At 42.6% G+C, this 27,158-nt stretch overlaps 1 protein-coding gene across 1 annotated transcript; it reads right to left on the bottom strand.

Annotated features, from left to right (window-relative positions):
• Positions 1 to 212: 212 nt before the first annotated feature.
• gpib (glucose-6-phosphate isomerase b) lies at positions 213 to 25,401 on the bottom strand. The gene is made up of 18 exons (XM_034185850.1): positions 25,242 to 25,401; positions 24,025 to 24,115; positions 23,757 to 23,825; positions 22,175 to 22,294; positions 21,990 to 22,073; positions 21,699 to 21,845; positions 17,614 to 17,685; positions 16,252 to 16,296; positions 16,108 to 16,161; positions 13,757 to 13,817; positions 13,606 to 13,649; positions 13,306 to 13,458; positions 12,569 to 12,698; positions 12,342 to 12,418; positions 7,821 to 7,949; positions 7,543 to 7,618; positions 7,348 to 7,414; positions 213 to 569 (listed from the first exon to the last, which is right to left on the bottom strand). Exons 1-18 carry the CDS (start codon positions 25,358 to 25,360, stop codon positions 446 to 448), a joined length of 1,662 nt encoding a protein of 553 aa, XP_034041741.1. The 5' UTR covers positions 25,361 to 25,401; the 3' UTR covers positions 213 to 445.
• Between the last annotated feature and the right edge of the window lie 1,757 nt (positions 25,402 to 27,158).

Genomic DNA, 27,158 nt, shown 5'->3' with positions numbered 1-27,158 from the left:
GGTCATGTACAGCTGTCAAGGTTACTTGGCGACAGGGGATAGGGCCAGATAAGCTAATGACGCAATCGCCAAATGCTCCGTGGGCTATGCCCTCTCTTTTTAGAACGGTTGTTTCGGCCTCCACTGTCTCAGAAGGCCAGATCTTATGGTAGAACACAGCCTTTGGAGAATGCAGTCCATGAATTAAGGCAGGAAATGGCACTGACATTGAGACTGTTTCAAGATATTTATTCCAGAAGTTACTGTAAATTCCTTGTGGCTGTATAGAAACAGAATGCACCATACTGATAAAGAACTGATTTAAAAAAAATCCCTACACAAAAATAGAAAACACAGAAAGACATACTGGTATTACAAAGTTGATAATGTGGGATTGACCAGCCAGCCGTCTGTGTCAGTCTTCTATCCGAGCATAAACGTGCTGCTGGTTAATAACTTTTTGGACTCAGGCAAAGTTCTTCTTGAGGAAGTTGATGAGACCATTGGTGGAGGAATCATGAGACTGGATATCTGTACTGCTCTTTAACTCTGGTTCGATTTTCTTTGCAAGCTGTTTGCCCAGTTCAACACTAAAGTGGAACCATAAGAGAGAAGAAACACAGACAAGACAGATGGACATTGAAAAAAATGTGCTGAAACTTCATCAGAATGAGAAGATATTAAAACAAATAAATAAGTAATAAATTAATTGATTAATACTTAAATGCAACCGTAAAGGATATGGAAAATACTAATTAAAACTAAAACAAAAGCTCACAGTGATCCTAACACTGACTTTGACTTCTGTTTCTTTTTAGACAGTATGAACCCAAGATAATATTTCATGTCTTGTGTGGTCAACTTAATTTCATTTGTTAATGTACATGAAGTCCTACATTTAAGGTGTGCATCACATTCCAACTGAAAAAAAAGAAATAAAGTTCAGATGGGGCTATTTTTTTTCTAAGTACAACATTTTTTTTCTTTTCCAGCCAGGTTTCTTGAGACAAGTCAAGAGGTGGATACGTGAACGTTTCCAAGTCACTGAATATATCTTGGGCTCCATTTAAATCAATTATTAAGAAATGCCGAATCAGCAGACAGTCTTGGGGACAGTTTAAACTCAGTGCTCAAAACTACACTCGACATGATTGTGCCACCTATGTTGTATTAAAACCATGCCTCCCCAAAACACAGTCACCTTGATTCAACGATTACTTGCGTGACCTCAAGCATAAGGCTAGAGGTCTAGAACAGAAGTGGTGTAGGTCAAAATTAGAAGTATTCCACCTTGCGTGGTGTGATGCTAGCTTAGTCTATAAGCCTGCATTGGCTACAAAGCGGGTCTATTACTCTGATTTGATCAACAAAAACAAGCATAACTCAGTTCTTGTTCGACATGGTGGCAACACTTATTCATGGACAACCACCTGTAAGTTGCTCTCCTTTTACAGCTCAAGATTTCTTGGATTACTTTGAGAAGAAAATAGAAGACACTAGGTTAAACATATCTCAGCATGCCTTAATCCAGCCACCACACCCTGCTATTGAGGTGGGTGCCACTACTGAGGTTACCTGGATTTACAGAATTTGACAGTATCTCACTAGGTGTGCTGACGAAACTCATAACATCTACAAAAAGCACAACCTGCTTATTTGATCCTATACCAACAAAACTGTTTAAGGACCTGTGGCCCACTCTTGGACCAACTGTGCTGGAAATTATTAATCTCTTATTCACCTCTGGATCTGTTCGTAAATGTTTCGAATCTGCAGTGATTAAACCATTACTTAAGAAATCCAGTCTTGACCCTAGCATACTGAAAAACTATAGCCCGATATCAAATCTATCATTTTTCTCTAAAATCCTGGAAAATGTAGTTTCACAGCAGCTCGTGGGCCACCTTACTGAGAATAATATTTTTGAGCCACTGCAGTCTGCTTTTAAAACTATCATTCCGCAGAGACAGCTCTCACTAAAGTGATGAATGATCTTCTGCTTGCAATGGATTTGGACACCACTACAGTTCTGGTGCTGTTAGATCTCAGTGCTGCATTTGATACTGTGGATCATCATATTCTACTCGATAGGCTGGAGAATCATTTTGGGATTACTGGGAATGCCCTTGCATGGTTGACATCATACCTGACCAGTCGTTCTCACTGTATTTTGTACAATAATAATACCTCTAACCTTAATGACATGAAATTTGGGGTTCCACGGGGGTCCGTCTTAGGCCCCCTGCTTTGCTCACTTTATACCCCTTAGCACCCCTTGGGCATATACTGCGGCTTTTTGGGATTTCTTTCATTGCTATGTTGATAATATTCAGTTATACAGGCCAATGACTGCTGGTAACCTCAGCCACATAAAATCCTTAGAAGACTGCCTTGCATCAGTGAAAAGCTGGATGTCTAGCAATTTCCTGCTTTTAAACTCTGATCAGACTGAAATGATGGTTCTTGGTCCAGTGAGACATCGGCATCAATTCCACCAGCTAACGCTTAGCTTAGGCTTGTGTTTCATACATCACACTGACAAAGTGAGGAACCTTGGGGTAATTTTTGATCCTACATTGTCCTTTTACCTCCACATTAGAGATATTACGAGGGCTGCTTTCTTCCACCTGCGAAATATAGCGAAGATCCATCCCATCCTGTCTATGGCTGATGCTGAGAACCTGATTCATGCATTTGTTTCTTCTAGATTGGACTACTGCAATGTTCTATTTTCTGGTTTACCGCAGTCCAGCATTAGCGGCCTCCAATTGGTTCAAAATGCTGCTGCCAGACTTTTGACAGAAAGCAGAAGGTTTGACCACATTACACCCATTTTGTCATCTCTTCACTGGCTTCCAGTCCCTGTGAGATCAGATTTTAAGGTTCTGCTACTAACCTATAAAATTTTTAATGGACTAGTACAGGGGTGGCCAAGTTCGGTCCTCGAGAGCCACCTTCCAGACACTCTTAGTTGTCTCCCTGCTCCAACACACCTGAATCCAATGAAAGGCTCATTAAAAGTCTGCTAACGAGTCTTTCATTGGATTCAGGTGTGTTGGAGCAGGGAGACAACTAAGAGTAGCACCTCCCTGCTTAGTTGACCTAATTAAACCCTACGTACCGGCCTGGACTCTGCGTTCTCAGAGTGCAGGACTACTTTGTGTCCCTAGGGCGAATAAAATGTCTGTGGGTCACAGAGCTTTTGCTTATCATGCCCCTGTTCTGTGGAATGATCTCCCTGTGTCAATAAAACAGTCAGATTCTGTAGAGACTTTCAAGTCCAGACATACGACACACTGGCATAGTATGTTACTATGTTTTCTACGCTTTTAAATTCAATTTTTTAGTAAACAGAGCCGGTTGCAGCTTCAACTTTATCTAAAGTCTGGGTCTTTTAGCGAAGCTTAGTGCGAGTGGCCGGTAATCACCTTAGTATTTCTTTTGTTTTTCTTGTTGCTTAATGCTGACAAATTATACTGTATTTGTTGTCTTTCTGATGGCTGATTCTGTTTTTCTCTCTGTTTGAGGTGCTGCTCCATCCAGAAGTGGGAGTGGGTGTCTTCTTCTGCAGGCCTCCCATCCTGATGAACAACATGGGCTCCCAAAATTTCCTGTATATTTGTAATGCCATTTGTGTCGGTAACATGGCCCAAGCAGAGGGTCACCCCTTTGAGTCTCGTCTGCTTCTTCCTCAAATCAACAGAGGGAGTTTTTCCTTACCACTTTCCCCTGTGTGCTTACTCTAGGGGTTGGTTAAACCTTACTTGTGTGAAGCACCTTGACGCAGCTGCGTTGTGATTTGGTGCTATATAAATTAATTAAATTGAAATACAAACAGTATGATACTCTATGGTAAATCTGTGCCAAGTAGGAAGTTCTCAAAAATTGAGTGCTTGGAGTTCCCATGTGCCTTCTGGTGAACTGCAGCTGAAATTTTGTATGTTCTTTTTAAGAACATCCAGTGGTGTCAAAAGTACACACATTTGTTACTTAAGTAGAAGTATAGATACTGCAGTTTAAAAACACTCTGGTACAAGTTGAAGTATCAACTTGACCTCTTTACTCAAGCAAAAGTGAAAAAGTATGTGCTCCAAAACCTACTTAAAGTATAAAAGTATAAATTAACCTTAAAAAAAAAAAAAAAAAAAAAAAAAAGGTAGATGCCACTATATGAATTGAAAGCTTAATTTAAAACTGATTCGTTCTATATGTGGCCCAAGACCCAAAACCCAAAATTACCCCCCAACACCACCTGCACGAAAATGTTTCAATTCTAGAAGCTCTGAAATACAATCTGGGACTATTCCAGACGATAAACTGCAGTGAGTGCAGCATCCATTTAGTGAGGAAAAAAAAAAAAAAAAAAACCCACAACTTTCCTTATTCAAATTCATTCCAGCAGTATTCTGCTCTTACTAGGATGCAGCAGTTTTCTAGTTTGGCAGATAGTTCTGGAGGAAATCACTGAAGAAATTAACACATTGAAAATATGGTTTGACCGAAACAAACTGTCATTAAACTTAAATAAGACACGGATGAAATGGAGGTGGAAGAGTCACTAGGTGTCCACAGGAAACAATTATTTATTTCTATATGTATGTATTTATTTATGTATGTTCATTGTTAGTTGCTTTTATATTTTCTGTTGTGTTTCTATTGAGGTTCTTTTTGCCTCTTTCTCTATAATTGTATATAATAATCATTAGATTATTAATATATAAACAAAAATAAATGTAAGAAATATTACAATTTGAAAACAAATGCACCCGAACGTGATGAGACCTGCAACTGCTTAATGCTAAGTTTTAACATTGAAAATGCCATAGACATGCTAACGCGTTAGCGTCGCTCCCGTTTTTAAGTTATAAAATACATCTATCAACTGTTTCAGAAGACCATAACAGGTCGGTTTATCATAGAAAAGGTAAATAATACTCACAGGAGTATGCTCTTTAGGGTTTTAGCGGGGGAAAATTAAGCGAAAGAAAGAATAAACGAAGCAATAGGTCGAAGCATTGCTTCAATCTGCGAACCACTGCTTCGATTAGTTCAAGGTTCAAAGCAACACCACTGCCCACACGTCACCCTTGTGATTGACTGTCTACAAAATTTCACATTCCTCTGTGTTGTGCTCATTCACAACAGTAAAGTGTTCATATTCGACTCTTTCATTGTCCGTTCATTTACGCCCCCTGTTGTGGGTCCGTGTCACTACACTTTCACAACAGCTTCTGTAGTTTAATAATGTAGTTAATGCTGCTAATGTTTAGCAGTGGGTTTAAAGCAGAAGAATGTATAGCATCACCAACAGCTCTGGAGTGATAAATATTTTTGCAGAACAAAGCAGCGCACAGAACGTAAAATCACAAAGTAACTATAACTATGGAATTGCTTGGCTTTGAGAATGTTTAACATGAAACTAAGGGGGAAATTTTTAAACAAGAGTCATCAGGAGATGCCCCCCCACCGGCACCCACACATCACTAATACAAAGGGTCGAGGATCACCCAAGTAAGATAAATAAATTAAATGGTCAATTAGTTCTTGAGATATCGCACTAACAAGGGTGGCAATGATAATAACTTGAATATCTCACTGTGACCTTGAAATTGACCCCATGGTCACCATAATTGACTGCTGTTGAAGGATCACCCAAGTACACGCTTATGCTAATTATGAATGAAATTGGTCAACTGGTTCCTGAGATATTGCGCTAACAAGTGAAAATGAACAGACAGATGGACATGCTGATTGCTATATCTCCCTGTATTTTATACTGGGGGATAAAAAGCAATGCTGCCCAATATGACCCCTCTAAATCCAATAAATTTTACAAAAAAAAAAAAAACTTTATGATGACCCCTATTTTTTTAAGTAAGTACTTCTGCATAAAGTCAAAATACGAGGGCTGTCAATAAAGTATAGGTCCTTTTTATTTTTTTCAAAAACTATATGAATTTCATTCATATATTTTTACGTCAGACATGCTTGAACGCTCGTGCTCATGCGTGAGTTTTTCCACGCCTGTCGGTGACGTCATTCGCCTGTGAGCACTCCTTGTGGGAGGAGTCGTCCAGCCCCTCGTCGGAATTCCTTTGTCTGAGAAGTTGCTGAGAGACTGGCGCTTTGTTTGATCAAAATTTTTTCTAAACCTGTGACACACATCAAAGTGGACACGGTTTGAAAAATTAAGCTGGTTTTCCGTGAAAATTTTAACGGCTGATGAGAGATTTTGAGGTGATACTGACACTTTAAGGACTTCCCACGGTGCGAGACGTCGTGTAGCACTCCCAGGCGGCGTCATCAGCCTGTTTCAAGCTGAAAACCTCCACATTTCAGGCTCTATTGATCCAGGACGTCGTGAGAGAACAGAGAAGTTTCAGAAGAAGTTGGTTTCAGCATTTTATCTGGATATTCCACTGTTAAAGGAGATTTTTTTGATGAAAGACGTGCGGACGGGTCCGCGCGTCGGGATGCAGCCGGCGTGGTGCGGTGGCACAGGAAAAACACCTCCGTGTTGATAACCATTTGTAAAATCCAGGCGGCTTTTGATGGCTTTCAGTGGAGTGAGTATATGAGAAATTGTTTAACAGCTGGACATGTTCCAACTTGTCCTTAAGGCTTTCAACAGAGGTGTTTTTCCTGTGGCGGAGCATCGCAGCGGCTGCGAGCCAACGCTGCAATCCGCCCGCACGTCTTTCATTAAAAAAATCTCCTTTAACAGTGGAATATCCGGATAAAATGCTGAAACCGACTTCTTCTGAAACTTCTCTGTTCTCTCACAACGTCCTGGATCAATAGAGCCTGAAATGTGGAGATTTTCAGCTTGAAACAGGCTGACGACGGCGCCTGGGACCGCTGCGCGACGTCTCGCTCCGTGGGAAGTCCTTAAAGCGACAGAATCACCTCAAAATCTCTCATCAGCCGTTAAAATTTTCACCGAAAACCACCTTAATTTTTCGAACCGTGTCCACTTCGATGTGTCTCACAGGTTTAGAAAAAATTTTGATCAAACAAAGCGCCAGTCTCTCAGCAACTTCTCAGACAAAGGAATTCCGACGAGGGGCTGGACGACTCCTCCCACAAGGAGTGCTCACAGGCGAATGACGTCACCGACAGGCGTGGAAAAACTCACGCATGCGCACGAGGGTTCAAGCATGTGTGACGTAAAAACATATGAATGAAATCCATATAATTTTTGAAAAAAATAAAAAAGACCTATACTTTATTGACAGACCTCGTATTATGAAAGAATAATTCAAAAATATGTCATTTTTAGAAGTGACTGGGCAAATGTGCTTTACTTCAACAACATGTCAATCCGCAGTCACCTGAAAGCACAACTGTGGAAAAATGAAACTGTCTCACCCCCACTGGTCAAAGCTGTTGATCTCCCACATCACACCTTGGACAAAAATCTTGTGTTCATACATCGCTGTAAAACAAAACAAAATAATTATGTAGAAATTATTCATTATAATTAGAGTTGTATAAACCCTGTAAATACCACCAGTAAATGCCAACACTTAAATGTTAAGTGCAGTGAGTCCTATTTGTTCTCACCTATAAGCGCTCCAAGTGTGTACGGTGTCAGTTTTTTGAAAATGATAGAGGTGGTTGGCCTGTTTCCTTGAAATACCTACATGAAACACAAAACATTTTAGAAGCTTTCATCACATCATCATTATCATGGTGTTTGCCCATGTACAGTTTTTTGATACTGGATTCCTCTGGGTGGTGCTTTGTCTGATGTGTGCAGGTCCAACAATACGTTTTCTGCCTTGACTGAGCACAGGTTATTTTATTTTTTTTAAATTGTGAGCCAGTATGATTTGACATACTTTGTGTGGCAGGATCTTTTCCAGAGCCTCTCCACTCAGTCCACTGGCTTCCAGCTCCTTCCTGGCCTCCTCTGTGGTCTTACCCTTCATCAGAGCCTCTGTCTGGGCCAGAAAGTTGGCCAGCAGGATCTGTAGTCACATTAGAGACACACGTTAAACTAATCTCCAGAGGAGTAGAGCCTTTAAATTGATCTCAGTGCAAACTGGCATTCCTTAGGGATCTGTTGTGGCTCCCACACTGTTCAATGCTTACATAGACTACGTATTTTGGTATGGTTGTTGAAACCAGTGGCTTTGGTGCCTTCATTGGTGAGGAAAGGGTTAATGACCTTGACATCAAGGCTAATGCTGTGATATTTCTGGAACCAGTGGATACCTTGATTGCAGCACTTGAAAAACTGAGTGTGGAATTGGAGTGTGTGGATTTGCGATTGTCCTGGATCAAGACTAAGATCCAAGCTTTTAATGAATTCCTGTACTCAGCCATCAGAAGTGTATCTGTATGAGGTAAAAATGTTGACCTTGCAGAGATACTCTTATTATCTCAGCAGGGACAGTAAAGTCTCTGGGTCCTCCGTCTTTGAGATCGAGAGATGCCTGGGAAGAGTTTATGGAGTCATGAAGTTGTCGCTGGACAGAATTGCTCTGGCTCTGTTTGCTGATGTCTTTGCAGGAAAAAGAAGGTCCAAGTCGTTTGGTGCTTCATGTCTTACTGTATGGTTCTGAGACTTGGATGCTAACCAATAACCTAAGTTGATGACTAGATGTCTTTTATATTCGGTCTATTCAGAGGACCCTTTGGTACCACTGGAATAACTTTGCAGCATGGTCATTTAGGAAGACTCTGTTGATCAGTGTCACTTGAGTAAGAATCAGCTGTGACATTTTGACAATGTGGTGCTGCATTTTTTTTAGGCATGAACCAGCAGACAAGTGACAAGCAACTGCAAGGCCCGACTGCAGGTGGCTTCAACCCGCAAGGTTTTATGCTCGTGTGCCATGGGGACGTGCGATGCCAGAGAAAGTTGGACTGATGTTCTATGTCCATTGTGTTAAGTCCATAATACATCACGTTGAACCGGTGCCACGTGAAGTCAAACGTGCCTAAGGTTTTATTTCATGGTGTCTCTCTCTGTGGGATGTTGCATAAGTAAGATAAAGTTGCTCTTTCTATCAATCTACTACAAAGTTCACCAGATGCATTAGGGTTTTCTCTCATTACCTCTGCCAAGGAGGTTATGTTTTCGGTCACGTTTGTTTGTTTGTCTGTCTGTCAGCAGGATAACTCAAAAAGTTTTGAATGGATTTTGATGAAATTTTGTGGAGTGGTTGGAAATGACAAGAGGAACAAGTGATTAAATTTTAGTGGTGATCCGATGCTAACGTGTTAGCATGTCTATGGCATTTTTAATGTTAAAAGTTAGCATTAAGCAGTTGCAGCTGTCATCACGTTCGGGTGCATTTGTTTTCAAATTGTAATATTTCTTAAATTTATTTTTGTTTATATATTAATAATCTAATGATTATTATATACAATTTTACAGAAAGAGACAAAAATAGATCACTGTGCCAAGGAGGGAATCTCTTTAGGGTCAGTGACCCTATGGCCTTGTTTAGAGAAGTGTTTCATAAATGTTAAAAAAAAATTCATATATTTGCAGTTTAGTTGAATAATAAATTGAATTTTGTCCCTTATTTGTTTTTGTCTATAAGCACATGCAATATCAATATCAGTGCTCAGATGACAGTTTCTGGGAAAGGTGCAAGTTGCAATAAACTGTGATGCCAAGCGCTAAGGATACATGCTATCCAGTCACAGCAGATGAAACTTTTTTACTACTGAGCAAACATTGTTAGACTTTTTTAGGTTCAATGATTCCGCGGCGTGTAGATGTTATGGCGTCAGTGACCCCATGGCCTTGGCGGAGGTTTGCACTCTGTGTTGTGAAGGTGTAGGAACACGGACCCACAACAGGGGGCGTTAAATGAACAGTCAATGGATAAGCCAAACAGTAACAATTTAATGTTGTAGTGCACAACGAAATACAGACAATCACAGTTTAGGTACCACCGAATTACAGATTTGAGTGACGTGTGGGCAGGCTTGAGGATAGGAGACATCCGTCCTGAGCCGAGCCAGATCCCACACAGCCTTCACCGCCAACGGATCTGAAGAACACCGGAGCTGCCGGTGGTCACCGTCTCCAGCTGGCAGAGAACAGAAAAACAGTATTGATGAGTGTGAGTTCACACACTCAGTAATCCCACAGTCTGTATTCTTTTGGGAGGGAGCACCTCCAATCACACACTCGTGCAGCTCCTGTCTAACCACTTATCTGGATGGAGTGTGGAGCGAAGCCGTCGCTGATCACACCTAACGCCAATCCAACGGATAAGGAACACCACAGGAATCAGCTGCAAAAAGAGTCCAGACTATAATGCAGTTTCACGTTCAGCAGAGAAATTACCTCTTCTGATAGCTGATTTCTCGGCAGGGAGGTGGAGTTGCAGTCCGGCCTTTATGGTGGTGGTGCTGATGTGGACGAGTGACAGCTGGTGCTGATAACGAGTGACAGCTGGTGCTGATAATGAGTGACAGCTGTCACTCCCGGTTGCTATGACACCCTCTCATGCTTGAAGCCCACACTTCAAGCAGGGTGCCATCTGGTGGTGGTGGGCCAGCAGTACCTCCTCTTCAGCGGCCCACACAACAGGACCCCCCCTCAACGGGCGCCTCCTGGTGCCCGACCAGGCTTGTCCGGGTGCAGAAATCGGCCAGGAGGGCCGGGTCCAGGATGACGCTCCTCTTCACCCAGGAGCGTTCTTCGGGTCCGTATCCTTCCCAGTCCACCAAATACTGGAATCCCCGGCCCTTTCGATGAACGTCCAGGAGTCGGCGCACAGTCCAAGCCGGCTCCCCGTCGATGATCCGGGCAGGCGGCGGAGCCGGTCCAGGGGCACAGAGGGGAGAGGTGTGGCAGGGTTTGAGTCTGGAGACGTGGAATACCGGATGTATCCACAGTGAAGCTGGCAGCTTCAGCTTCACTGCGACTGGACTGAGGACCTTCACGATGGTGAAGGGTCCTATAAATCTGTCCTTTAGTTTCTGGGATTCTGTTTGTAGAGGTATGTATTTCGTAGATAGCCAAACCGCCTGCCCGTGCTGATACGTAGGGGCCAGGGCATGCCGGCGGTCCGCATGGGCCTTAGCCCTCGTCCGGGCTTTGAGCAGGGCAGAGCGGGCGGTACGCCACACCCGACGGCACCTCCTCAGATGGGCCTGGACTGAGGGCACCCCGACCTTTCCCTCCACTAGCGGGAATAATGGGGGCTGGTACCCCAAACATACCTCGAAAGGGGAGAGGCCGGTGGCAGATGATACTTGGCTATTATGAGCGTACTCGATCCAGGCCAGATGGTCACTCCAGGCTGACAGGTGCGCGGAGGTCACGCAGCGGAGGGGCTGCTCCAAATCCTGATTCGTCCGCTCTGCCTGCCCGTTCGTGTGGGGGTGGTACCCGGACGAGAGGCTTACGGTGGCCCCCAGTTCCCTGCAGAAACTCCTCCAGACCTGGGAGGAGAACTGAGGGCCACGATCTGAGACAATGTCCGATGGAATCCCATGCAGACGCACGACGTGGTGGACCAGGAGGTCTGCAGTCTCCTGGGCCGTCGGGAGCTTCGGGACGGCCACGAAGTGGGCCGCCTTGGAGAACCGGTCCACTATCGTGAGGATGGTAGTCTTGCCCTGGGACGGCGGGAGGCCCGTGACGAAGTCCAGGCCGATGTGAGACCAGGGGTGATGAGGCATGGGCAGAGGCTGGAGAAGGCCTTGGGTCTTATGATGATCTGCTTTGCCCCTGGCGCAGGTGGTTCAGGCCTGGACGTACTCCCAGACGTCGGTTTCCAGAGACGCCCACCAGAAGCGCTGCCGAACGACTGCCACGGTTCTTCGTACCCCTGGGTGGCAGGAGAATTTGGAACCGTGACAGAAGTCCAGAACTGCAGCCCTGGCTTCTGGTGGGACGTACATTTTGTTTTTCGGGCCAGTTCCCGGGTCCGGGTTCCATGTCAGGGCCTCCCGGACGGTCTTCTCCACGTCCCAGGTGAGGGCGGCCACAACAGTGGACTCGGGAATGATGGTTTCCGTCGGGTCTGACAGCTCGGTCCTGACCTCTTCGTGCACCCGGGACAGGGCGTCAGACTGTTGGTTCTTCGTCCCGGGGTGGTATGTGATCCGAAAGTCAAAACGCCCGAAGAGGTAAGAATGCTTGAAGCCCGCACTTCAAGCAGGGCGCCATCTGGTGGTGGTGGGCCAGCAGTACCTCCTCTTCAGCGGCCCACACAACACTGAGTGCTTCTAGTTGTACATTCTTTTAATATGGTGAGTTACAAGGTGATAGAGCTTTTTGGGTTTGAGTAATTGCCTCACCCACTCGTGCATTTTTGCTGTCCAAACCTTATGCTGTTACTAGCACAGGGAAAACCTGCATACCATACGTTTTAATGTGAGCACTGTACCTGGTGGTGCAGGTTGTCTCTGATGGGGTGCTGGGACTGTGCTGGGATGAGGAAGTCAGCTGGCACCATACGTGTTCCTGAGTGAAACACAGTTAAACTGCATGAGTGAAATATGTGAGACACTGACGTAAGCATCAGTTTAACATTAAAACAATACACACTCAGTCTCATCATGAATATATTAAGCTTCATATTGGTGGAGAATCATGAGTTTTGGATAGTGATACCTTGATGGATGAGCTGGTAGAAAGCATGCTGTCCATTTGTGCCCGGCTCTCCCCACACTATCGGCCCAGTGTGGTAGTTTACACGAGCCCCTTGGTTAGTGATGTATTTTCCATTTGACTCCATGTCACCCTGTACAGCAAAAACTCTTCTGTAAGTGGTCACCCACTTGTCATAAAATGACTATTAAATACAAAACACAGAAAATCAAAACCATTTTTTGGCATTAATGGACGTCGTGTGGACTAATACAGATATATATTCATGCTCTGTGCATTCTTAGCGTATAATTAACAATTACCAATTTGCTGTTCTGCTTGGCCAATATAGGAAGCTGCAAATAAACAGTCTACCTCTCTCTTTGGTCTTTTTGCTGATTTATATACCAAACCTGGTATGTCAGCGAAGGTTAACCACAAAGAATTCATTCAGCAAAAGTCAAGGAATTTGATTTTGAACGTGATTTGACCAAATGTGGCACACACTTATGTTACTTCCAGAACTGTCCTGGCAAAGACCAGCCAGTAGTCAAGGTCACTGGGGTCAAATATCAGATTGCCATTGCTCTTACCGCCTTCATGCCAGTGGGTATGATTACCTAGTTTAAAAAAAAAAAAATCACACTAGAAGGGTTGGTGTGCGATGTAGTGAGTCGTGCACCTTTTTTCAAAAACAAGCCTAGTTCTGTGTCAACTTTCCGACACAGACATTTGATTCTTGCTGATGTGTGCAAACAGACCTGTTGAAAGTAGGCAGTAAAGCGGTGCATGTACTGGTCATAGGGCAGCATGGCGTGTGTCTCAGCATGGAAGAAGTTGATGTACCAGATGCCCAGCATAGCAAGCAGGACAGGTGCGTTCTGATCCAGAGGAGCTGAGCGGAAATGGTTGTCCTGCAGGGAACAGAGAGAAAAACTATATTAGCCACAAACACCTGTCCTCTGCTTTCCAGGAAGATCAGAGGTTTTCTACATTTGCTAAACCAAAACGTGTTTTTGTAGATGAGATCAGAAGGACTGATGGTGATGCTGCACACATACCATCCAGTGAGCACCTGAAAGAAGCTTCTCAAAGTTGTCAAAGCCTAAAAAGAGAGAGAAATATGAAAAGTTACATTTTCATTATGATTCCTGCTTATATCAACAAGTCACATTGCGCTAATTAATTTAGCTTGGTGTTCACTGTACTTACCAATGTGCAGGGCAATGGCCATTCCAATTGCAGACCACAAGGAAAAACGACCACCAACCCACTAAAACAGAAAATATGCTATATAAATGCAAAATGCTGTTGTGGTGGTGGAGCAGATTCAGTGCCTTGCAAAAGTATTCAGCCCCTTGGTATGTCACACATTTTAATTTATTTATGCCATTTCAAATACAAAAAGTAAATCAGGCCTTTTAATATAAAAAAAATGTCTAAAATTATCTTCCTTAAACTCAAACTCAAAGCAAATCTCTAAAACTTGATATAAATTAATTACAAATATAAAAGCCAAGATGATGGGTTGCATAAGTAATGGACCCCTTTGGTATAACACCTGTAAATAATCGGTTTTATTGCCAGTTTTCTTCAGATATGTCAGAGGACGGATACATGTACATTTCCAAGTCAATGAATAAGTCTTGCATCAGTTATGAAGAAATACAAACAATATGGTATGCTATGCTATGGTAAATCTGCATGGAGTAGATAGTTCTCAAAAACTGAGTGACTGTGCAAGAAGAAGAGTGAGGAAAGCCACCAAGACACCACAGACAACACAGAAGAAGTAATGGGCTTCTCTGGCTGTGATTGGAGAAACCATGCATTGTGCATTTTTTTGCATTTTGCATCCCCAGTTAAACAGCTTCATGATGAAGTGGATTTTCTTAAAAAGAAGATCTGAAAGTTCAGCCACAAATTGACAGAAGGTACATCATGCCGCGCATCTGCACATGTGCATCTCTCTACCTCATCTGTAATGTTGGAATGTGATGTACCTGGATGACATTCAGATGATTGCGTTGCACACAGCTGGCATGACTCGACTCAAGGTTGACTGGCACACTCCTGACTGATCGACCAGCTCCTGCTGGAATGCCCCTGTTGCCAGGATGCCCAGCGTGGTCAGCACCTGTGTGGGCACAGACAGCCCCTGGCTCCTTGCCATATTGCACTCTGGGCCGGCTGCAGTCCCATGCGCAACTCCAGTAACACTGGCCTTGGAATACGAAAATCGGCTTATAAGCCAGTTATCATCATTTGCAAGCAAATCCTCATGTTCCCTGAATACACACTCATGTTGGATTGCACCATTTGCAAGGTCCTCTAATAATGCTAAATGTAGCCATTGTTAGTGCCATTTTATGCATCACTTTGTGTATGCTTTTTTGTTCACCACACCATGTCTTTGTGTGTATGCACACTTTGTATGAGGCCCCTGGTGTTGTAATTCCCAAGGTCCAGCAGACCACACCAACAATCTCTCGGTACCTCCAATATGCATCTGCGTCCGACACTGCTTCCATTTTCTGCCACATTTGATGGACTTACTGGTGTGCCTGACTTTCTCATCCTTGGACAGCAGCGGCGTGCTGACTGCTGTTGCCTTGGTGGCTTTGAATTCTTCTGCCACTGATGAAAGTGGTAAGTAGAGCTTGGAGGACTTGCTGTACAGGTTTACTGAGCTAAAGGATGGGGGAGACACGCAGCCATTTACACAGAAATGTTTTGCACAGTCTCTCCACTGCTTCATACTGAAAGGACCACACCTTGAAGCATCCAAGCAGCTGACTGCTGTCAATCGCCTTGAGCCAGGTGCTAAGTTGAGATTTGGTATCTGCCATATCTGATACATTATTGCCCTTAAAGAATTAATTTTGGCAAAGGTCAAGGGCCAGGAAGTTTATTTTCAATCCGATTTGGACTGTGTTGCACATAAAACGGTGAATTCCAGAATTGTTCTGGCAAGGTCAGCCAAATGTCATTGTCACTTTTGACAGTGTATGTAGCCATAGTCTTGCTAACACACCTGGTAAAATCTATTGGCTTATTGAAAAGGTGTATAATATTTTGATATGACCCCCTTTAAAGAATACTGAATTCTGCAGCGATGATCCCTTTTTGTTTGCTGAGTTTTGACTGTGAATCTCAACAAAAGAGAAATGGGGTATGCAGAGCAAAAGAAATGTCAAAATCTGAATTTGTACACACAACTCAAATATGTTTATGCACATGGATGATTTAGCTGAGTCCTGTTATTGACCTTTTGACCTTTCTTTTTGCAAAAGTCAGTTTTGCATTCAGACATTAATCTACAGTACATATGAGTGCAAAACCAAGTCACGTCAGTCTAAAAGCAGCTCCGTGACCTTTGATGCAGTCTTTATAGTGACCTCCGCATGAGAGAAGGTTGCTACCAATAATAACCAAAGCTGAAGAGACAGGCTTCTGATTACTCAACAGCTGCCGGACAGGCTGTCTGTCCCACCTACTTCACAGGTCAAAGGTGGGTCTTATTTATAGCCACTGCACGCACAACAGGCTTAGAGAGCACTCACATCCCAGAACTCAAACATGTTGTCTGTGTCGATGCCGAAGTCCTTCACTTTGGGCTGAGGAAGAGGCAGAAAAGCAGCAAATTATTATCAGTCTGTTTGGACGTAGCACCAACACACAATCTGTAGCACTGTATTGTGACTTACGCCATTTGTGGACAGGGCAGCAAAGTGCTTGGCAACAGCTGCTTTCTGTTAAGAAAATATATGTATTATAACAGATTGCACAAGAAAGTCTACTCAGAAACAACCATCTGTACCAAATGGAGATTTTAATCAGAAATAGGAAGTAATCAGACTATCATCTGAGCAGCATCTGTCTGTCTGTCTGTCTGTTCCTCTACTTCTCCCAGGACCGTTTGCTGATTTCCACTAATCTGGATATGTGGATGACTGCCGACTCCAGAATTGTCCTTGAAGGGTTTGTGTTGACAAAGGTCAAGATCATTGGGATCAAAGGTTAACATTTGGATTTATTTATTTATTTATTGTACTTTAATGTCCATCAAACTTTGCACACAAATGAAGGTGGGTTGCTCCAATTGGCCAGATGAGGACAAACTTATCAAAGACCAATCATTGGGGTCAAAGGTGAAATTTTATTCACTCCGATTTGCATCAAACTTGGCACAAATTAGGAGGATGGTTCTGGAATTTTGCCAGACAAGCTCAAACTTGCCAATGGTCAATCAATGGGGTCAAGGTAATTTGGTTCAAAGGTCAAAATTGATGATTTCACTCTGATTTGCATCAAACTTGGCATATATTTAAAGGTGGCTTCGGGAATTGCCCAGCATGGTCAAAATTACAAAAAGTCAGTCACTGGGGTCGGTGTTATGTCTGCCTGTTTTTTGGCCTGTTCCTCACAGGTCCTTTTGCCCATTGTGACCAAACTTGGCGTGTCATTGAAATTTGAACTTGAAATTGCCATTAAAAATTAATTTAGGCAAAGGTCAAGGTTGGGGAATTTGATTTTCAACTCACATGTGGCACACTCTTAAATGGATTCCAGAACTGACCTGGCAAGATCATCCACAGGTTTGGGTGAAGGTCAAGGTCATTGGAGTCAAATGTCAGATGGCCATAGGTCTAATGTCTTCATGTCCACGGGTACTATTACTTAGTTTGTCAAAATTCACAGTGTGTAAATTTAAATACTAATTTAGACTTACAGCAGTAAAAATGCATGATGCTTATTATGTCAGTTTAATGAAAATGTTCCAGATATAAGCATCAAGTGTGGTTTGGAAGACCGTACTTTTTAGTGGAAAAATGTGTTGAGATAATAACTCAGGTGGGTGGCAATAGAATACATTCCTGTCTACATTTATGGATCTTGAATCAGTTGGGTTTTTTGTTTTTTTTTTTGCAAAAATTGCAATACCTAAAGCAAACTGGCTTCTGTGTTGTTGTGTGGTTGCATATTATTCAATAAATACAGTTAAGTTTGCACAAGCTATGAATGCAGAGCTCTAATTCCAAACTCTGCTTCTTTGTGGGTTCACTCACATCCTTGGCATTTTGAAGGAACCACTCTTTGGCTGACTCAGCATTTGTAATCGTCTCTTGAGTGGTGAAAGTCTGTAAGAAAGGGCACAGAGAAAAGAAAGTACTAATGTGTATGCAATTGCTGGAAAATTGCATGAATGTTAAACACTGTAGAATTAAATCTCTTTCTGATATAATAGATGTTTGGCTTCTTTGACCCACATCAATACTGACTGAAGAAAAAATTATGTCAGACTATCTTGGAGCCACATTAGCAAGAACATATACACTATTTTACATCTATATGTAAAAGTCAGATATGTGTGGGTACGTCTGCCTTGGACCCTGCAACAGTAACCATGGCAACCAACTTCCCCTAATGCACACAATTACATACTCAAATGTTAGCTACCCAGAACCCCCCCCCCCCCCCCCCCCCCCCCGCACACACTTACTGAGAAAGGGATAAAGGTCAATAAAGTTCAGTGATCAGGATTAACAGTGAACAGTTAAAATCAAAGGCCAGTGATCAGGATTAAAGGTCAGCAGTCAATATCAAACCCTTCCACCATGCAACATTTCCATCATGTTAAACTGAATATTTAAGAACCCCTCACCTATAGGCATTGTCCAGGTACCCTGCTGGTATTTGCAATATGCATGCAAAAGGACAAGGATGACATTGAAACAACAAAAAACCACATTGCTGCTTATTTCTAATGTAAGCATTGATGACATAAAACATGCAATGACTGATATGACAAACACCATGCGTACACTTTTGTTGCATTCTGACATGGAAGTGTTTTTGGCCCCTTGTTTCTGTTTGCACAAGGGAACACAGAGTTTTAATCTGATTGGGAACAAATTTGGTGGAATACTTCAGGGTTAGACAAGCACAAAGTGATCTGATTTTGAGAAAAAATGGTGATCTGATCAGAGGCCGCCTGTTCTGGACACTCAGGTGAAGAGAGGGGCAGAGCTGTCAAGTGATCACCATCTGGTGGTGAGTTGGATCAGAGGGTGGGGGAGGACTATGGACAGACTTGGTAAGCCCAAACAGATAGTGCGGGTGAACTGGGAATATCTGGAGGAGCCCACTGTCCGAAAGATCTTCAAGTCACACCTCCGGCGGAGCTTTTCTGGCATCCCTGTGGAGGTTAGGGGCATTGAACCAGAATGGGTAATGTTCAAAGCTTCCATTCCTGAAGGGACCCTGTTGACCTCAATTAAGGAGGTAATCGGGTGCCGAAAGCAACACTTTGAGGAATTCCTGTATCAAACCGGTGTGCCGTCTATAGTAGCGACAGAGCTGGAATTTCCCTGATGGTAGATGAGATCCATCCAGAAATGCTGAAGGCTCTGGGTGTGGAGGGACTGTCTTGGATGAGACGTCTCTTCAATATTGCATTGAGGTCTGGGACAGTGCCTAAGGAGTGGCAAACTGGGGTGGTTCCCATATTTAAAAAGGGGGACCAGAGAGTGTGTGCCAACTACAGGGGCATCACACTATTCAGCCTCCCTGGTAAAGTGTACTCCATGGTGCTAGAAAGGAGGGTTCGGCTGATAGTCAAACCTCAGATTGAAGAGGAACAATGCGGGTTCCGTCCTGGCCGTGGAACAACTGACCAGCTCTTCACCCTTACAAGGATCCTTGAAGGAGCCTGGGAGTATGACCATCCAGTCTACATGTGTTTTGTGGACTTTGAGAAGGTGTATGATCGGGTATGCCAAGCAATACTGTGGGAGGTGCTGCAGGAGTATGGAGTGAGGGCCATACAGTCTCTACTCAGAAAGTGAGAGCTACATTCGGGTTTTCTGCAGTGAGTCGGACTCATTTCTGGTGGGGGTTGGCCTCCACCAGGGCTGCACCTTGTTACCAATCCTGTTTGTAATATTCATGGACAGCATATCGAGGTGTAGTCTGGGTGAGGATCTTCTGTTTGGTGGGCTGAGGGTCTCGTCACTGCTTTTTGCAGATGATGTGGTCCTGTTGGCTTCAACAGCCTGTGTTCTCCAGCACTCTGAGTTGGTTTGCAGATGAGTATGAAGCGGCTGGGATGAGGATCAGCACCTCTAAATCTGAGGCCATGGTTCTCAGTAAGAATCTGATGGATTGCCTACTCTCGGTAGGGAATGAGGTTTTGCCCTAAGTGAAAGGAGTTCAAGTGTGTGTTCTTGTTTGCGGGTTGTCTGCATGTGTGTGTGTGTGTGTGTGTGTGTGTGTGTGTGTGTGTGTGTGTGTGTGTGTGTGTGTGTGTGTGTGTGTGTGTGTGCGCGCGCGCATGAGCGTTCTCCCATTGTCTCGCCCTCCTGTTCCTCGGCCGTGTGCAACTGTCTTGGTTATGCCTGACAGGTGTGCATGGCATCTGACAGTTCCTCAATGTCTGAGGGTCTCGCCCCTCTTGATCTTGTTGTGTTTCTATGTTGTGCTTTGTGTAGTTTATTTCCGCATTTGAGTTAGTTCTCTGTGATCTGATGTTCTGTTCCACGTTGTCCTTTGCGTTACATGCACGTGTTGTTACGGTTTGTCATTTCTTGATCTGGTTTTATTTTCAAACTCTTTAGGTTGCCTGTTTATTTTTCGTCTCTGTGCATTCCTTTATTTTCCCAAAGTGTCCCAGCTTTTCCGTTTATCCTTGTTGCACCTGTTGATAATCTGTTGAGTATTTAAGCCAGTATTAATGCCGGTTGATTACGTTTGCTCATGTTTCTGTCACTCTGTGTCCAACTGTACCCTGTACTCCACCTTGTAAGTGTTTATTCTCACAGTGTTTTTTGACTGTTGTTTTTGTTATGTTGTTTTTGTTTAAGGGTAAAAGTCTTTACTTACTCAGATAGTCAGGCGTGTATAAGAGCCGTTAAAAGGCCACTCTTCTCATCAGCTTTGGTGTGGAAGTGTGCCCAGGCACTTAACACGCTGGGAGACACTAATGTTGTAGTTGTGGTGAGGGTACCTGGTCATACAGGTATTCCAGGTAGTGAGAGAGTGGTCCGGCTCGCAAAGTCGTGGAGCTCAACTAAATTTGTGGGTCCAGAGCCTGTTGTAGGGGTGTCAACTGCTGTGCAGGAGACTGTTCTCCAGAGCTGGATCAGGAAGCAGCACCACAAATGATGGCAGCGCTTGATTGACTGCAGGCAGGCAAAAAAAAACCTCATGGAAGGACCAAACCTCAGGGAGCTAGCTTGGCTGTCTAGAAGTATAATAATTACAGTGGTTGGGACCCTCAGAGGTCACAACCTCTTGAACAGACATAGAATGGTAATGAGACTCCACCAGGTCAGTACATGTACAGCCTGTGGGGAGGAACCTGAGATGTCACTCCCACTTTTTGGGCCAGTGTCCAGCATGAGGTGGACTGAGGCAGAGGTTTTTTGGTTCCTTTATCTTGGAACCTGACCAGATTAGGAAACCAATGCTAAGAAACCCGGTATGCTTTATCAAGAGTTCCAAAAGTTTTAGCTAAGAAGGTTTATTTTAGGGCGAGCAATGGAATCATTTGTGGCCTACGCACTGCTGGGCTGATTGTCCACCCCGTCTTTCCTAAACCTAACCTATCTTCATACTGGCCTGGGAATGCCGCAATACCCCCAGTCACAGGTGGTTAATGTGGCCCCGGAAAGGGATGTTTGGGGTCCCCTGCTGGAGCTGTTGCCCCCACGACCTGATCCCAGATGAGATGAGATTTGTCATATGACCTTTGACATTGGGTGACCTTGAAAGGTTAAACTCAAGACCAGAACTGTTTAACTCAAACAATTTGTTCCCAATATAGCTTAAACAGTTGTGTTTATCAAAGAAAAATTGTTAAATGTTGGGCAGAACTGATCAAATGTAATACAGATCACTATGGTAACAATCAACCAAGAAGAATTAATTTGCCTGTATTCCAGATGGAATGTCTGAGTGCCCATTGTAGTACATTACATAATAAAATTCAAATAAATATCACATATGCATGTAAAAGCAATGTATAATACTTTAAAAACTTTTTATGTTAGAAATGCAAAGAACTAAACTCAGCCAGATTTATCTGTCTGGACATGAATTTCAGTTAAATTATTATTTTAAGATGTAAAATGTTATCCATATCTTTTCTGGGTACCTTGGAGGCAATGATGAAGAGCGTGGTCTCTGGGCTGAGTTGTGCCAGAGTTTTGGCAATATGCGTTCCATCAATATTGGACACGAACCACACACGTGGTCCACCTTCTGAGTACGGCTTCAGAGCCTCAGTCACCATCAGGGGCCCCTAAAGGTCACACGAATGTAATCACAAAGTAATTGGTGAGTTACAGTATATTTCAGAGGAAAATGAGGCTAATTGTCCTGGAAAAGTGAAAAAAAAAATGTTGATGACTCATTGAGTTTTTGCAAAATCATAAATCCCACTCACAAGATCAGATCCCCCGATGCCAATGTTCACCACATCTGTGATGCTCTTTCCTGTGTATCCCTTCCACTCGCCGCTGCGAACCCTCTACATTTAACACACACAGTCAACACATTCAGAACTGAATCCAACTGATGCAGTTTGAAAAGCACGAGTGTGTGTGTGAGAAAGAGTTATTTTTCGCTCACGTGACAGAAACCCTTCATTTTCTCCAGAACCTGGTTGACATGTGGCATCACGTCTTTACCGTCAACCATGATGGGAGTGTTGGAGCGATTTCTCAGAGCCACATGGAGCACAGCGCGGCCCTGCAGAGACGCCGTGCCACAAAACCAAATGACAGCACACAGTTTTGCACAAATAAAGAAAATACACATTTCCATTTGACAGATTCTAGTTTTGCAACAGTATGTAGGATTTAGGGAGTTTTTATGAGCAGAAGAGGCCTTCATGTTAACTGTCTTATTGAGGGGCTTGAGGCAGAAGGCTGTGGTTGTAATGTAGTGGGTGTGTACTGTGGTACAGTGGCCTACACTGACAATGTGATTTTGCTGTCACCAACTCAGTTTGCTCTGTGCAAGATGGTTTCTGTTTGCGAAAAATTGCAAATGAACATGATGTTGTATTCAATGGTAGTAAAAGCCAGTTGACATTTTTGGGGACAATGTTAACCCCTCTATCTGTGTAAATGGGCTGGAAGTCAGAGTACTCACTGAGATTAACTATCTTGGTCATAACATTTCTAAAGACAGAAATAACAATTTAGATAAACATGTTGTCAGTGATTTCAATGTCAAGTTTAATTCCTTTTAGGAGATTTTCACACTGTTACTTCAAAAGCCAAAAATTCTTTATTTAAACAATGTTGTTGCAGTTTTTTTTTTTTTTTTTTTTTTTTTTTTTTTTACAGTTTTCAGAATTGTGCCTTCTATACAAAGGAATGTGATAGATTATACGTTGCTATTAGAAAAGCTCAGCGTAAGTTATGGGGTCTCCCCAATATGTGTCATAGCAGGTATTTGCCTATTATTACAGGTTTGTTACTGCCCGATGTTATGTTACATAAGAGATTTCTTAAGTTCTTTGTAACGGGTCTCAGACATGAGAATGATACAATAAGTCATATATTTAGGAACAGTATCGATCAGCTCAAGAATGGGCAATAATCTGAGATTTGTTATTCAAAGGTATAAAATATCTCATTGTCATGTTAAAACAATAATTTAGGCAATTTATTGTCTGGTTTTTATAGATACAATACACTAAGTGAGGAAGATGTACGAGTCTGTGGTCAAATTGTAGAACTTGTTGAGATGAGAGATAATTTTGTAAATGATGGTTTTCTTAACAAACAAGGATTGCAATGGATTATTAATGATCTATCTTGTTCCTGAGGAGATTGTTATTTTTAATTTTATTTTTACCTATTTAATTTTTATTGTTTTCTGTTGTATTTATGTGAAATATTTCACGAATAAATATGTTATTATTAAGAAGAAGAACAACAACAACAACATGGAAGCGGGCCCCCTCAGATACCCCCTCAGCCCCCTTGATACAGTAGCCCAATGGGGACATACTTACTCCAGCTTTGGTATTTTGCAGTGCAACCAGAAAACTGAAGAAAAAAAAGGAGCCAGGAGTTTCCCCCTATTGTGAGTGGTGACGGCATAATGCAATCTGCAACCTGACCACTAGATGACACTAAATCCTACATACTGCAGCTCGGAAGTCTGCTAAAAGTAAAGACCACATGTGGACAAGGAGAACCTCAGTGAAGTTGATCTTCTCTCCAGCAAACATTCTTTCTCGTGCAGCTTCCACACCTCGCGACTTGGCCTGAAGACAACAATAAATGTAAAGAGAATGCAACCTCAGATAATACTAAAAATACATACAGTATCTCCATGAATGTACATATTTTAGGCTAAAAAAAAAAAAAAAGTGAAGTGATGAGTTGGATTAATGATCTGTGGCTTCCTGCAGCACGGCGTGTTGGACACATGCCAATAAGATAAAATACACTATTCACATTTACCAGTTCAATCAACAACTTCATGACTTCTTCTGTGATGAGATTCTTGGAGTAATCCAGAAGAATGTCTCCATCATCAGTTTTCAGTGTTTTGCTGGAAAAAAATGGCAGTAACACTTTTGTGATCTGACAAATCTACAAACACACACAACAAGAATGCAACATCTACAAAGTGTATGCACCCACCACCACCCCACATTAAGAAAAAACATGAAATTCCTTCATGCAACATTCAATGACCATGCAAGAATAAGAGTGAGGGAAGCCACCAAGACAGCATGGCACTCAAAGAATTGTAGACTTTTGTTGTTGTGATGGGAGAAATGGGAAATAGTGCAACTCTTTTGTGTGTGTGTGTGTGTGTGTGTGTGTGTGTGTGTGTGTGTGTGTGTGTGTGTGTGTGTGTGTGTGTGTGTGTGTGTGTGTGTTTTTCTTTATTGCTTCACCAGTCACACAGCTTCATGTCACACTGGGGTGGGGGTGGGGTGGGGGGGGAGCTCAGTAAATGAGAGAATTGAAGCCAACCACCTGCAGACATTTTTAGTTAACATCTAACTAATGTTTGTAAGTTGAGTAAACTCAAAAACGTATTATAGAGGGTTGCCTTTTTTAAATATTCTCAACTTTTTTAATCATTGAAAGGTGGCAAATAAAACAAAGACAGAGCATCAGCCAGAGCATGGGATAAACTTAAGCCTAGATTTCAGATATTTTCTTTTTAATTGTCTTTCTCTGTTAAGCTCCACCACAAAACTGTGACAGAACAAAACTTCACTGTCCCCAGTTTCTGCAGTCACACACACACACACACACACACACACACACACACACACACACACACACACACACACACACACACACACACACACACACACACACACACACACACACACACACACACACACACACACACACACACAACTCCTTCCCATTTGTGGTGTCTTGGTGGCTTCCCTCACTAGTCAGGTCTTGGTTGTTGTTGAATACCTTTGGAGATTTTCATTACATCTGTACTTATCTGATTTTAATCAGGTTTTCAACCTGATTAACATCATTTTGAACAGATGGGATGAGTTCATCAGTGAAATCACCTGCTGGAGTCAGTGGCTGCAAAGAAAACCTGCACCCTCTTGGCCCTTTCTGGAATGCTTTGGATGCCACTGATTTACACTTTCATTTTTTCCAGACAGCAAAATAAAATTCATTGATGTTTACGGTACCTGAATTTGTTGAATCTCTCCTTGTCAGCATTAAACATGTGCCTCATGTTGAGGCTCAAAGCGTGGGCCGTGTGCCAGTCCTGCAGCTTGTGGAAAGTCGGGTCCTGTGTGAGTGCCATGGTGCCAGCAGGGACTCCGCTGCACTCAGTTGTCCTGACTGAGTGGGACTGTGCACATCAGTGCAAAGACCTTTTGAAGGCCACCCCGTCCAGATTCTTGCAGGCCCCTCCTCCGCATGACATACTATATCCAGAGCTGGAGTGCCCTACGGAGTACAGTGATAGTACAGCACTGCTGCAGCACACAGTGCAACTCAAATGATCAAACGCCATGAACATTTATGGAAATTTAATTTAATTCCACTGTTGTGCTCATTGCAGTGGAACCTTTCTTTGCAGAGCAATTTATGCTGCACAAGAATAAAAATAATGCAAAACACATGTACGTAACATAGATGCCGCAGACAATGACAGAAGCACACAAATTAATTATATAACATTGTTTCATTATTTAACCAAGAGATGAACTGTTTTCTCACATGGTACTGCAAAGGATGTTTTGCCATATTTCTACCAGATTGAAGTTATGTGCAGCAACAGTTTGTGGATGTTATCGCCCTCTAGTGGCTATTTTAGCAATAGTCTGTAGACTGTAATATTAGCTATCAAACAGTAGAGGGCGACAGAGTCTGCGGTTTGCACAAACAATTTACACATCACAACACAAACATTAATAAAAAATAGTAATAATAAATAATAATGATAACAATAATACTTGTATTTATAAAGCACTTTCACCTCAGAAATTTGAAAGTATTATCATTTTAAACACAACATTAAAATATGAAAATACTATAATAACCATTAAAACAAATTAAAGACACAAAAATAAAAAACATATGCATCATATACAAAAAAGGAAAAGAAATGAAAGTCTTCTCCTACTAATAATGTCTGAAGTTATTTTGGCCTCAAATTTGTTTAAATATGATGTGAATAGACAAGAAAATTGTTATGGAAGCATTATATTATTCACAACTGCAAATGTACAGTGCATTCGGACAGTTTTCACAGCACTTCACTTTTTTCACATATTATGTACAGCCTTATTCCAAAATGGAGTAAATTCATTTTTCCCCCTCAGAATGCTACTCAAAACATCCCATAATGACAACATGAAAAAAGTTTTTAAAGCAAAAAAGCATAGCAAATTTATTAAAAAGCATAGCAATTTATTAAAAATCAAAAATTAAGAAATTACATGTACATACTTTTTGGTAGCAATTACAGCCTCAAGTCTTTTTGAATATGATGCCACAAGCTTGATGCACCATCTTTGGGCAGTTTTTCCCATTCATCTTTGTAGCACCTCTCAAGCTCCATCAGGTTGGATGGGGAGCGTCAGTGCACAGCCATTTTCAGATCTCTCCAGAGATGTTCATTCAGATTCAGGTCTGGCTGGGCCACTCAAGGACATTCACAGAGTTGTCCTGAAGCCACTCCTTTGATATCTTGGCTGTGTGCTTTGGGTCATTGTCCTGAAAGATGATGAGGTCAAGAGCGCTCTGGAGCAGGTTTTCATCCAGGTGTCTGTACATTGCTGCATTCATCATACCCTCAATCCTGACTAGTCTCCCAGTTCCTGCTGCTGAAAAACATCACCACAGCATGATGCTGCCACCACCATGCTTCACTGTAGGGATGGTGCCTGGTTTCCTCCAAACATGATGCCTGGCATTCATACCAAAGAGTTCAATCTTTGTCTCATCAGACCAGAGAATTTTGTTTCTCATGATCTGAGAGTCCTTCAGGTGCTTTTTAGCAAACTCCTTTTACTAAGGGGTGGCTTCTGTCTGGCCACTCCATCATACAGGCCTGATTGATGGATTGATACAGAGATGGTTGTCCTTCTGGAAAG

Source organism: Thalassophryne amazonica, chromosome 2, assembly GCF_902500255.1.
Source record: "Thalassophryne amazonica chromosome 2, fThaAma1.1, whole genome shotgun sequence".
In the NCBI taxonomy this organism is placed as follows: domain Eukaryota; kingdom Metazoa; phylum Chordata; class Actinopteri; order Batrachoidiformes; family Batrachoididae; genus Thalassophryne; species Thalassophryne amazonica.
Note: the sequence above shows the minus strand (reverse complement) of the source record. Positions and strands in the feature narration are given on the sequence as shown.

Bases quoted from the DNA above. Each gene is read 5' to 3' on its own strand.
- gpib (XM_034185850.1), bottom strand. From the start codon at position 25,360: ATGGCACTCACACAGGACCCGACTTTCCACAAGCTGCAGGACTGGCAC. The intron at 13,650-13,756 runs GTAAGTACAGTG...CTCTCTTTTTAG, and splicing joins GGCCATTGCCCTGCACATTG to GCTTTGACAACTTTGAGAAG. The intron at 12,699-13,305 runs GTCTGTTTGCAC...TTTGCTGTACAG, and splicing joins TTACTGCCTACTTTCAACAG to GGTGACATGGAGTCAAATGG.